Below are 14137 nucleotides of genomic sequence, written 5' to 3' on the forward strand. Positions count from 1 at the left end.
CCATTCCCACTTCGTTTTATATGCATTACAGAGCAAGTAGAGAATCGTTTCACTTTGGTTCTTACCTCATCCATAATTATTCCTATGGGAGAGAAATCTGGTTCCCCTGATTGCAGCTTCTTTATAACACCCAAAGCATCTCCTTCTAGGACTATCGTATGAAATCCCATATCAAAAGGAAAGGCTAAATCTAATGCTCCCACATCTGCAATTGCCTCCGCTACAAAAGGATAGACCTAGTGTTTTAAGCTGTAAGATTCCTCTTGTGTAAATATATTTTACATTTTATACAATATAAATATAAAAATTAAATTAATAAAATAAAGTATAAGTAAAATGGAGAGAAAGTTGTAAGATTCCTTTTGTATAAATATAAATATTAAATTAATTAAACAAAGTATATGGAAAGTGGAGGGAAAGCTGTAAGATTCTTCTTGTATAGCAAAAGTCAAAAAATGCAAATTGAAAAAAGAAGTCAAATTCATACTGCTAAGAAACACTATTATTAAAATTAATAGAAACCAGAAAAGAGGGAAAGGAAGTTTCATGGTGCGTAGCACATATGAAATCAATCAATCGCCAATTTCCTTTGAGTCTCATTTAAGAGGCTTCTTATTTATTCCTTCCTTTTCTTCTCATTTCAAGAGAAAACCGAGAGAAAATTCGAAACACAACTTGGTTTTTTAGTTTAATTTTATTTCATGCTTTGGCAGATTTATCTTAATTTAGTAGAATAAAAGAACAAGAGCTTGATTCATCTTCTAATTTCTAGATATCACCCTGTTACCAACGGCCAGCTTTGTCCCACAATAACCTGCCTGCCTACATCATCGCGCAACTTACCAAAATATGCGACAATCACAGTCCCAAACACAATCACCATCAGTTCAGTTATCAGGACAATCTAGAGTTCAACCTCAATCCCAAAATCTACTTCAAGTCCAAGCACCATCCAAAACTCTACTTCAAGTCCAAGCACCATCCCGAACTCTACCTGAGCTGCAGGTACAATCCCGAACTCGAATTCTGCTTCAACTGCAGGCACAATCCCAAACTCGACTTGAGCTACCTGAGCTACCAGTACAATCCCGAACTCTACCTGAGCTATTGGCTGAGCTGCAGGTACGATCCCGAACTCTGCCTGAGCTACAGGTACAATCTCGAACTCTACCTGAGCTGCCGGTACCATCTCGAACTCTATCTGAGCGGTTGGCTGAGCTGCAGGCACGATCCCGAACTCTGCCTGAACTGCCGGTACAATCTCGAACTCTACCTGTGCTGCCGGTACAATCCCGAACTCTATCTGAGAGGCTGGCTGAGCTGCAGGTACGATCTCGAACTCTACCTGAGCTGCAGGTACCATCCCGAACTCTACCTGAGCTATCGGTAGGATCTCGAACTCTGCCTGAGCTGTCGGTACGATCCCGACCTCTGCCTGAGCTGCCAGTACGATCCCGACCTCTGCCTGAGCTACCGGTACGATCCCGAACTCTACTTGAGCTACCGGTACGATCTCGAACTCAACCTAAGCTGCAGGTACCATCTCGAACTCTACCTGAGTTACCAGTACAATCTCGAACTCTACCTAAGCTGCAAGTACAATCCCGAACTCTGCCTCAGCTGCAAGTACAATCCCGAACTCTGCCTCAGCTGTAGGTACAATCCTGAACTCTGCTTCCACTCCTAGAACGATCTCAAACACAACCCAAATCAGTTCCGTTACTAAGACAATCTAGAGTTCAGCCACAACCCCAAAATCTACTTCAAGTCAAGCACAATGCCAAACCCCAACTTTGTCATCATTCCAACTTCAGTCTCTATTACATTCCCTGAACTCTACCCGAGTTGCAGTACAATCTCCAACTCTACTTCGAGTCCTAGCACAAATCTCAAACACATCCCAAACAAGTTCAGTTTCTAGGACAATCTAGAGTTCAAGCACAATCCAGAAATCTACTTGAAGTCCAAGCACAATCTCAAACTCCAATTTTGTCATTGCTCTAACTCTAGTCTCTATAACAATCTCGAACTCTACTTGAGCCGCAGGTAAAAATCCATACTCTACCTCAGATCCAAGGACAATTCCAAACTTTACTTCAAGTCGAAGCACAATACCAAACTCCGGCTTCGTCATTACTCCAACACCAATCTCTATTATAATTTCGAACTCTACCTCAGCTCCAAGTAAAACCCCCAAACTCTATTTCAATCCCAAGCACAATCCCAAACTCCAACCCCGTCACTGCTCCAACACCAGCCTCAATTACAATCCAAACTCTACCTGTGCTGTTGGTACAATCCCTAACTCTACCTCAGCTTTAAGGACAATTCCAAACTTTACATCAAGTCCAATCACAATCCCAAACTCCAACTCATCATTGTTCCATCACTAGTCTCTATTATAATCTCGAACTCTACCTCAACTTCAAGTACAACCCTAAACTCTACTTCAAACCCAAGCACAATCCCAAACTCCAACCCTGTCACTTCTCCAACGCCAGCCTTAATTACAATCCCGAACTCTACCTGCGTTGTTGGTACACTCTCGAACTTTACCTCAGCCTCTAGTACAATCTCGTACTCTACGTCAAGTCCAAGCACAATCACAAACTCCAATCCCATCATTACTCCAACACCAACCGTAAGCAAGCTCAAGAAGGTAAGAGCACATTCCTTCAATAAAACAATTTGGGTTTGTTGACTTGTTCAAGATAGCATAAAGTTGTGACTTTAAGCATGGTTTGGCATGTGTTTCATCCAAAATTTTGATGGATCTTACAAAATTTTGAAATATGGTTGATTGAATTTTAGTAATAATTAAAGGTAATATGCAAACCGCAGAGTCTTTGCTTGAGAATTTTATGCTATTGATAGAATTTCAAGCATAAGGCACATGGCAGTTAAAGGAGAGGTGCACTTTTTCTATCCCATGTTTAGCGTCGATTGGAACTTGGGAGATGTTGTAGTTGAAGAATCCACGCCACAACTGGACTGGAGGTGTCACTCAATTATAAAGGTAGCTTTTAAAGATGAAAGAAAGGTTCCAAAACCAACATACTACGAGCTCTTGTTCAGTTTCCATGAATTGCTTTACCTTATAACAAGTTTTTTGCCTTTCCAACATTTGTAATCTTTAAATTTTCACACTATTTTTGTAGTTTATTCAAGTTGGTATTCTCAATCCTTGCCGAAGGAAACAAGGATGAGAACCCTTAAATCATTTGATTAACAATCTATCTTATATCTTCAATCCTCGTCCAGTATCCTTAATATCTTCAATACACTAGAAGAAAAATAGTTATATTCGATTGAAATTTTCGACATTAAATTTTAAGATGATATTAATTGATTATGATAAAATTATATGGTGTTAAATTAAGAATTAATAGAATTTTTATAGATAATAATCTATTTTTTGTTGGTAAATATAAGTAAATAGTTACAGAATTTACTGTATATTGCCTTGGTAAGTCTTAGTTGATCACATGCACGTCATGTTAGAAATATAGGTAGCAACTTTCTTAACAAAGCTATTGGCATATTGGTAAACCCCCATATTAATTTGATCTCCTCCATCGAAAAAAAAAATAAAAAGAGAAAAATAAATAGTTTTCTATCAATTTTGTCATTAAAGTTGCTTTAGGTTGACTTCATCAAATTCATCATGTATGTAGAAATATTGGAAAAACTAATTTTTCTAAAATGTTTATTTTTCTTATAACTACAAAGGCATGAGGAATATTTGGAAAAAAGAATTAGATGAGGATTAGTTGCTAGTATCAAGGTAATACCAAATATAAGAAGTCTATAGTTTAGACATATAACTAAGGTATTCTAGTTGGTGTTCAAGACTTGACGCTCTTCTGGCATAATGTTGAATTGATGGCCTAACTTTTATGGAGATATGCTTTTCATTATGGTAACTTACTTCAATATTTCTTGAAACAATAATTTTTTCTTGTTTAAGTGGATCAATGGTCTATTTGACAATTTTACAAGACTTTCTGATGTAAATGATCTATAATGCTGTAACAATTGTAGAACATACTTAACTTGTATCACTACAAACCATGATATAGAAAACTTTTTTTGATTATAAACTTAACAACTGAAAAGAAAAAAGAAATCACCAAAAGAGAGAAGAGGTATTAGAAAACTATATTTATATGGGAAAAATCTTACAAGTAACTTTTCAAAGAAGTTGGGTGACTCTACTTTCTCAAGGAAGTTTACAACTTATACAGCAAAGAAAAGTAAATGAAAAGGACCTATAATAATTACAATGGGGCTATGACTTAACATAAAGCAATCGATTAGATTTAAAGTAACTTTAATAAAGTAGCTTTAATAAAGTAAAAGTAATATTTTTTTTCCTTTATCAAAGTAATAATAAAATAGACCTAACTAAAAAATGACTTAAAGTATAACCTGACAAAACATAAAGTAGACATAAAGTTGATGTTGATGAAAACAAACTTGAGTTGATGTGTCAGCACCAATCTTTATCTTATAGTCTTTGAAGCATTTTGGAAAGTATCTTTAATAGCATCACACATAATTATACATAATTGGACTGGAATAATGAGTTTTTTTAGCTTTAGCACCATGACTGAACTTCTGACTGAAGCAGCATTACTTGTGAGAAAAGTGAGTGTTCTAAGATAGGTTCAGATGTGAATTATCTGTACTTAGAGTGAAACATAACCTATATTTTTTAACCATTAGTTTGGGTCAAAATCTTCATATGGGTCATATGAATCTTGCCACTCTATTTCTTTAATGACATCATGAGAAGTCTAATAAGTGTTCTAATCTACTAGAGTAACATGGTCAAGTTCAAATCCTATTATTTCATAAAAAAGTTCTTTCCATACATTATTAAATCTTGTTTCATAAATCTTTTTATCAATTTTGAACTGATAATTATATTTTGAAGGAAAATTTTCCTATAGAACATCATCTTAGAGCTTTGGCCATATTGATTGGGAATCTCATGGTTCATCTCACATATATGTCTCTGAAACTCTATGTATTTAGTAAGGTGATCAAATATGAAATATGATAATGAATAGCTTTGTAAGCTATAAATTATCATATAAGGGAAATATCATGGTTCATTTGCCAAGTAATTGCAAGATTTGTGAAAGATTACAATGATGTAAAGATCAAAGAAAACTCTAGTGTATCTTTCATAGGTTTCTAACCATTGGATCCATATAGGAATGGTTTGAACCATTGGAAGAAAAACTTAAAATGTTAATGAATAAAGTTTATGTGATTTCATTTTGGGTTGATGGTTAACTGGTAAAAAGTGTGAAGTAATCTTTTGAGCTTTTGGAGTGGGAATTCTATAGCAATATAGTCAAGGTGACAAAGGTAACACATGAAACAAACAGTTTTTTTTTTTGGGAACCAAAGAGGGTCAGGAGATTTAAAAGGGTAAATGAAAGGGTAGTTTGTTTGTATTCCAAGGGATTGAATTGAAGTGTCTCTAAATCTTTTGAGTAGCTTGGATTGGTATTTGAATATGAAGTGTGGAGCTTTTTGGTCAAGGGTTTTAGTTACAATTAGTCTTCGTATTTTTGAGGGAGTTTTTCAATTGAGATGTTGAGAAATTCATCAGGAAGGGCAAACTCATCATCAAGGTGAGGTTTTGTTGGAAGAATGAGAAAGTTTTTTTAAGGATGAGGCTTGGGAGGAGTAAGGTGAAGGTGAGAGGGTCATTAGTGATATCATAGGAATAATCTTCAAAGAACTCAAAAGAGGTCTGGCTAACATATCTGGGAGAACATTATCCTTTCCTTTTATATGTGTGGTGGTAAAAGAGTACTTTAAAAACCATTAAGAGAGTCTAAGTAATTGTGCATTTGATATTTATTTTTTCTTGAGATCGAGCATCTAATCAAAAGCTAACATATCTAATTTCACGAGAAAATGGTATCCAATGAGGTAAAATTTAAATATTTGAATTCTATATTTCATTACTAAAATCTCTTTTAGCATAGAGTGGTAATAGATTTTTGAATCTTTAAATTTATCATTTTTGTATCCACATATTTATCTAGTTTCATCTTTTTCTTTAATCAACATTGTCGACAAATATTTGTCATTTGCATTTATCTGCAAAATTATTTTTTCATCAGAAGGAATCTTTAATGTTGAAAGTGACTGCGATCTTATCTTTAGTAACTTTACTAACTATATATGCTTCTGGGATCACTTGGGTGATTTTTTCTTTAGTAACTATCTGAAGGGATGAGTTATCTAAGGAAGATTTGAAAGAAATTCACTTATATAATTGACTATGCCAAGGAATTATTGCGCTTATTTCTTGGAGAGATTGTCATCAGAAAAATCTGTCATAGTTGAGATCAAACTTTGAGAAAACTTTTGCTTGTCATAGGTTTGCAAACAATGACTTTTAGTTGGAAAAAGGAAACTTATCATTTGCAAGGAAAACATTATAAGGCTTGTAGTTAATTACTAATATTAACTTTTCACAAACTTATTTTAATTTTTTATTGACATAGAATGCTTCACACGCCTATGGAGAAGAATTTAGTTTAGTTAATCCTTGAGCTTGGAGCTATGAACATTCTTTAATGGCTAACTTTAAATGATCTAGGTTCATTCCTGAATGACTAGCTTTTGAGGGATTGTCATTCTCGTCTTTCTTAAAAAGAAGGGTAATTAAGAAATCAAGATTTTGCCAAAGTGAGTTATTACATTTCTAAAGGAATTCTAAATGACTGTTTGTATGTGAAATCTAAATGAACTTTTGCTTGAATTCTTGAAATAAATCTGTTTAGATTGTGAAGATATTTAAGAGGTTTTTCTAAGGCTGAAAATAACTTTCAAACTTGATACCTTTTTCACTGAGTCTTAAACTTGGTATACTAGTAATAACATCAAAACTAATAACTAGGTCTTTTTGTGGAAGTAGGGATCCTAAAATTCTTTGGGTTATCAGACAACCTGAGAATATTTGAAAAGTAACTAGGTTGTTGATAAAGTTTATGAAGAATACATTTTCATCAGTGGTCTTAAAGAAGGTTTTTTATTTTTTAAAAAATTTTGTAAGGTAATGAGATTAGCTATCATTTGGGTAGCACTTATGTCAAAGAATGTTGTAACTATTATGGAAGGAGAGTGTTTGTGAGTGAAGATTTATACTAGGGCTAAGTGTACTTTTGAAGGTTGAAGGGTTTAGATTTTTTAAAGTTTTGAACTTATTAGATTGACATGAACTCATGACAATGATCATCTTTTGAATAGTCATCTATGTTTGAGTCTGAGCTGTCATCATCATACTGCTTGATCATGAATAATGATTTCTCAATCTATTCATCATTAAAAAAGAAGATTGATTTAAGGTCATCATCTAAAAGATTAATACTAGAGATATTAACAATATTATGTATCATCTTCACAAACTTTCTGTTTGACTTTGGATAGTTCTTTGCAAAGTGTCCTAGTTTGTCACAAAAAAAATATTTGTTTCTTTTCTTTTTTTAGGTCTCTTTTCTTTCTGCCAAACTTGAATTTCTAAAATCTTTTGGGCTTTTTTTTTTGTAGTTTTGAACAGATTTTTATGTCTAAAAAAAGTGAAAATTTTTAGAAAGTTTGATTTTTTTAAAATGATTTCTTTTTTTGTGACTGCAAAGACATAAGGAATCTTCAGAAAAACATTTGATCTATAGTCTGATGAGGAGTAAGAACATGGTTTATTAAGTAAGAACATCGCTTATCTAGTTTTTTAGAGTTGTTTACCAAATCTGCAACGTATTTGTGCTTTTTACAAATCTTGTCAAAAGCTTTGATCATCATTTTATAGATATCACCTAGATTCATAGATCTCAAATCAATGGATCCTAGATTAAACTGAGTCCTTATTTGTTAAGTAAGTTTTTTAGAACAAAATTGAGAAAAGCTTGCTTTAGGTTGACATAATCAAATCCACCAAGTATGTAAAAATATTAGAAAAATTATTGGTAATGTTTGTTAAGGTCTCTTGGATGAGTGAACAATATTTTAGCTAAAAAAATTATTCTGTAAGCATTTCCAATCTATGAGCATCTTGGCCACAAAATATTATCAATAACTGAGATATAGCTTTTGTCATTAAAACTGTCTTCATCGTAATATTGGGATTGAAGTTTAATTTAACAAGTCTTCAAGCTAGGAACTCTTGAAATCTTAAAGGTTATTTAGAAAAAAAGGAATATCATTAATTGTGAATATTGAGAACTTTGATGTCGAAGGAAAAACATGTGTCTATAGAGAAGAAACAGGTTGTTGTTCATCATCCATTGCTTTAAGGTTATGCACTTCAGGGTTATTTTTTGGAACTTCAACTGTTGGTTCTATCATAAAGATCTGTGAAAGTATTTCATCTGAATCATCTAAGTGGTCTGACTCATCACTTTCCATCTGAGATTCTATTTCACATTTGGTACGAAAAATATCTTTAATAAAAATTAAGAGAGGTTATTTTATGCCATATGTTGGAGTATTTTTGAGAAAATATTTAGACTAGGAGAAATCATGAGCTGTGTTGGGGGTTTTGAGTTCTAAGAGGTACTTTTAGGGGTAGGGTTTGAAGAAGTAGTAGCACTAGTGTTTGATATTGGTTTTGGGGATTATGAAAGTGGTTGTTTTGTATTTTTCCTAGGTTTCTAGTCAACTATCTATTTATCTTTGAATTTTTGAATCCCTTTTTTTAGTTGTGCCAAAGAAGGTTATTCTAATTATACTGACATTAGTGTGAAGTATTATCTTGGTTGTGAAGGTACTGATACAAGGGGAGGTTTGTATTGAAATAGGGTGAAAAAAGGTTTAGGACGGGAAGATGGGTTGTAAGGTTGATAAGGAGGAAGAGCATAAGTTTGGTAAGAAGTATCATGCATTCTAGTGTTGATGGGAGGAAAAATACTACAGGTTGGGAGTTATTGCTATTGTTTCTAATAGAGTTGATCTTGAAGATGTGCAAGTTGAAACTTGAGGCTTTTAATATCGTTTTCTTTTTCTACAAAAGCATGGGTGTAACCAGTATTAGCTTCTGTCATGTATCTAAGTTCTTGATCTAGGTTATAATCCTTGTTTAGATGTCAAGAATAATATTTTGGAGGTTGACAAGACTTTGATCAAAATATTTGCTCACTTTGATCTAGCTTGCTTTCTATCATGTACAAATATGCATTATGTTGAATAGAGTTCTTTGATTGCCAGTTTCAGACTGCTTAAATTGAGAAACACCTTTTTGGTTTCCATATTGATCTTTGTTAGTAGGGTTTGAGATTTTTGAAATGTGTTTGTATTGGTTTTTGTGAAGTTCTTGGTAAGGAGGAAAATCTGAATCATAAAAAAGTGACTTGGTTGCAGTATGCACATATGAGGTAACTGTTGGTTTGGTTCCGGGTTTTTAGGGGTATGAGGTTTTCAGGTTTTTTGTGGAAGGTTTGATTTCTTATTTTTGGAATAGATGACATAATAGTCAACTTTCTTGAGGGTTCACCAATAAGATCAACTTTAGGGTCTCTTTTTTCATATCTATTTTTTTTTTTTAGTTTTTGTTGGGAAAACTTTCTTTTTGGTTTTTTTGAAGGTTCATCATTATCATCAAGAAAGCTTCTATAGTTATCTTTTTGACATCTTTTGCATTTGCAATTAATGTCCCAATAGCAATGTCATTCTGGAGATCTATATGTATATACATGCTTTTAATTAGGTTTGAAGTGTGGAATTGGTACATTTGCTCAGCTTGACATGGTTGCATCATGAACTGTGTAGGAAAGATAGTCGGATTAGGAATCTCTTTTCCTTTACTATGATCAAACTCAATTGTCACAGTACCATCTGGGTTTGTTTTGTAGAAAGGGTCAAAGTGTTGGATTGGTTCATCTTATTTTCAAATCTTTTGGTAACTTGTTGTCCATGACTTATGGAGTAGGGTAACAAGATTTTCATTTGAAATCTGCTTTGGAATATGAACATATTTGAGATTTTTGTCCGCAGCTTCTAGCTTTACAAGTATAGCATCACTAGAGTTGGGCAAATACAAGTTTATAGCATGATCTTGAATGTTGTACGCCATCTAATGTGAAGTGTTTCCTAGAATCCTTTCATCTCAGTTTCTACAATCTGCACTTGAACTTTTAGAGCATCAGCAGTGTTGGATCATGTAGAGACATGTTATAGTTTGGAAAAACTATGAAGAAGACAGTTTCGATGTTGAGCATTGCTTTAATTATGACAAGTATTGCATGTTGATAATCTTTGAATCTTGATCCAATAAGGCCATCTTGGTAAATACCATTTTTGTCATGAAAGTTTTAAGCAATTTTGATAGCACTAAAGTGAATGTAAGTATATCCTTGGTTCAACTATTGTTGTGAAAATTTTGGAAAAATCTAGAGAGTAACGAGGTGCTCTTGAGAACTAGCTAGGAGAAAGCATTGATTACACTTTGAGGCTTGAACATACTTTTTTGGACCTTGATATTTTAGTATTAAAAGGGTTTTTATGGATCTAAAAAGGGAATAAGAAGTTTTTGAAAAGCAATACGAGGATTTGCAAGTGGAAGATTTGTTTCTTGGACTTTTTTTTTTAAGATAATTTTATAAAGGAAATCTAACTTAAAAGAGGAAGATATTCTAATTAGAAGAGAAGGAGGAGAAGGTAAACTAAACAAAGATCTAGAGGTAGAAGATTGTGAACTATTAACTTTTGATAAATCTATGAGAAAGAAGACTGTCAATGAATTAAATGGGACATTAAAGGTAAATTACAATAAATGTGAAAGGAGAAATTAAATGGTACATTATAATATTTTAATTCATTTTGATTTTATATTTGGTGCATTGTCAATATATAAATTTTATACACTATCAATGAATTAGATGATGATACCTTATTAATAAGATGAATAAGATGATATTATATTATTAATAAATAAATTTTAAAAAATAATTTTTTATATATTTATTTTATGGGTTGATATTTATTTATTAATAAAATAATATCATTTGATTCATTGATATTATATAAAATTTATATATAGACAATTTATAAAATATATGCTTTTTTTTTTAATTAAGGTTTGAGTTTGCAACATTGAAATTATTCACTTTTCTTAGTCAAACTATGTCGAATCTATTAATATTTTGATAGGTCGACTTCTCTTAATTATGATCTTTCTTTCAAATAAATAAATCCAAAACTTTCACTTATTTAATGAGAAATACCAATAGAAATATATACTTGTGTTATATATATACCAATAGAAATATATACCCGTGTTATATAAATAAATAAATATATATATATATATATATATAATCTATATATATATATATATATATATATATATAGTGGCATTATTGCTTCCAGGCCATATGGTTTTGATAAAATGATTCAGTTGATTCATCCACTCTGGATTTTGAACTCTTTGTAGTTTTGTTTCATTTATAATCCAAGCATATGCTTGGCCTCTCTTAATTTTCATGCTTTCAGGGCAGCAAAGCTACTGTATTCTATTAGATTCACCTTACAGTCTGGCTTTCCTCAGGTACCCAAGCTTTTGGTTTACCAAAATCTAGCTCCAATTCAAAATTTATGTAATGTTTAGACTCTAAATTAAACACTTAATTACTCTCTACAGCCTTATTTGGATAAGCCAAATAAATTTTATTAAGTAATCAAAAGATTACAAAGCTAGAACTAACAGCAACAACAACAACAACAACAAAATTCATCTAAACAAGATACACCGAATGCGTGAAACATCAATTGCCAAACGTGTCAAAAACAACTCCAAACGGAATACAAGCACTAGACAAACTCCTAACATTCCAAGATAAAATTCTCATAATAGAGATCATAATTTCTACAAACAGTCAAAAGGCCCAAATTTTGAACACACCAAAACACCGAAAATGAAAGTGTTTACACATCCTTCCAAGCTCATTAGTTTTTCAATAATATATCTTCACTACAGGTAGCAATTAGGCCCAGTTTCTTACCAAGACTCCTAGTTTCCATTGCCTCTGTAAGGATCAATTTCCTGCTGACTAAGTCTCCATCAGATAGGATTACTCTTTACAGCTAAAGAGAGATAAGTGCACATATGGTTTGAATTAGAGTAAGCACAAGGAGGACAACTGCAGCAATTGTAGCAACACCTCTCCATGGAGTTGAGAAATACTGGAGTCTCAGAATTGCTAGCCAACTGTGACGACGAACTGCATTGTAAGCGTTTAGTTCTCTAAAAATATCAGAGAAATGGTTCTTCTCCATTGGAGTAATATGTTTGCAAAAGTTGTTGAATAAAGTTACCACTCTCGTATTGCTGCCGAGCTGGTTGATGATAATTCTTCTTCGAATGAGTAAATCCACATCTTCAGTAGATTTGATGAGATATTCCATTAGAAAGATATAGTCGCACAAGTAAGTTTCATGTGAATGGTAGCGTTGCTCCCAGGCCATGAGATTGCGGAAAAATGATTCAGTTGACTCATCAACTCTCAAAGGTGGGATTTTCAATTCTCCATTTTTTTTGTTAAATTCTATGTCTAGTAAGCATCTGCTTGTGCTCACTTTAAATTTCACCCCTGCATCACGCAACAAAACTGCACTATATAAATACCGACCTTGCACTCTGCCCGCCTCTAGGCTGTCTTCTGTCTTTTTGGATGATGGCACAGATGAAGAAGACATTAGATTAAAGAAATGCGCAATTTTGGTTTTCATCCATTTGATTCCGAGTTTGCTACAGAGAGATTTTTCTTTACTGCAATCATCCTGAAATGTATATGGCATCTGAAGTGTTCTTAGCAAATCTGTGAAATGTTTAGCTCCCTCCAGCTTGGCTCTATATTCGTAATGGCAATGGTTTGGTAGCATTATATCTTCAATGGGTTTGTTTTGGTTGTAATAAGGGCTGAAGAAGTGACAAGTAAGATGAATAAAGGAAGGGAAGTCGGGGTTACCACCAAAGGCAAGTTCATACATGTCCTTGAGAATAAAGAAAGGAAGTTGATTATGAGCCAAAAACAAGTCTCGCCGGATATCATGCATTTTCCTTGGGGTGTTGAATATAAAATCAATTTCTCCTCTCTCTAATTCCTTGTTGTAGGCTCTCAAGAAAAGTTCAATGATGAAGCTTGCATCCACTAATACCATCTCAATAAACAATCCGGAACTGCCATCATTGACTGGTATGTTCTGTTGGATGACGTGTGAGAGAAAATCCCAACTTCGGCAATAGGTTTCTTCATAACAACCATGGATTCGGTCTGCAGAGTCTTTGATCAATTTGAAAAAATCGATCAAGCTAGCTTTCTTCTCAGCTCGCTGGAGAAATGAGGCCAAACATATCCGCTTTTGTATTTCGATGTGTTCTAAAATGGTCTCGTAACAACGAAGAGGACCAATAATGACAAAATTTGGTCTGTAGGCTGCTGCATTTACTTGGCGAAGTAAGGGGTCAACACAGCAGATAATACGATCCTGTAGCAAGGGTCGCTGAGAATAGTACTTTACGATATCAAACTTGGATTGAATCTGTATAGCTAAAGCATTGAATAGACTTTCCTCCGATGAAGAGTTATTTTGGTTTGTTGCAACATTCTCCATCTGTCAGGTTCTTTGATTTCCACCTTAGCATGACCAAAATCTCGGTGTTAGAAGAAAAATGTAAAATGCTAAATTTACTCACGTATAATCATGTAATACTGATTTATAAGTCAAATATCAAATATATAAAAATTTATTCACTATATGTTAAACAAATTAAAAGCTATGAATTTCTGGTTTGATTTATTCATCAATTGAGAATCTAACAATGAGCAAAGTTGTAAGGGGGCAATAAATTAGATTCAGAAATAGTAACAACAGAATTTAAGGAGTGGTACCTCCTGTTGTAGCTAGATATGATCAATCGATGAACGAAAACACTATAGGTTCTGGTAAGGAGGTCTTCTTCAATGAGAGAAGGGAGCCCTGGATTTCTCTTCCTTGCCCGGAATTAATCTGCAATCTGCACTACTATTTCACTTCTTTCACAAAGATATAAATATATTTCATATATGTATACTATTATACCGTTGACCTGCGTCAATGCATGTGGGCTATGGTTTTT

General features: G+C 33.4%; 2 protein-coding genes across 2 annotated transcripts; one reads left to right on the plus strand and one right to left on the minus strand.

Annotated features, from left to right (window-relative positions):
* The first annotated feature begins 491 nt into the window (after window positions 1-491).
* On the plus strand, window positions 492-3328 carry LOC149511580 (uncharacterized). The gene is made up of 2 exons (XM_089754046.1): window positions 492-2659; window positions 2842-3328. Exon 1 carries the CDS (start codon window positions 850-852, stop codon window positions 1654-1656), a length of 807 nt encoding a protein of 268 aa, XP_089610172.1. The 5' UTR covers window positions 492-849; the 3' UTR covers window positions 1657-2659; window positions 2842-3328.
* Window positions 3329-11673: 8345 nt separating this feature from the next.
* On the minus strand, window positions 11674-13651 carry LOC111276620 (UPF0481 protein At3g47200-like). Its single transcript, XM_089754628.1, has one exon. The coding sequence runs from the start codon at window positions 13630-13632 to the stop codon at window positions 12103-12105; it is 1530 nt and encodes a 509-aa protein (XP_089610754.1). The 5' UTR covers window positions 13633-13651; the 3' UTR covers window positions 11674-12102.
* Window positions 13652-14137: the final 486 nt, after the last annotated feature.

The sequence above is a fragment of the Durio zibethinus genome, chromosome 25, assembly GCF_047325235.1.
Source record: "Durio zibethinus cultivar Kanyao isolate XHJ-2024 chromosome 25, ASM4732523v1, whole genome shotgun sequence".
In the NCBI taxonomy this organism is placed as follows: domain Eukaryota; kingdom Viridiplantae; phylum Streptophyta; class Magnoliopsida; order Malvales; family Malvaceae; genus Durio; species Durio zibethinus.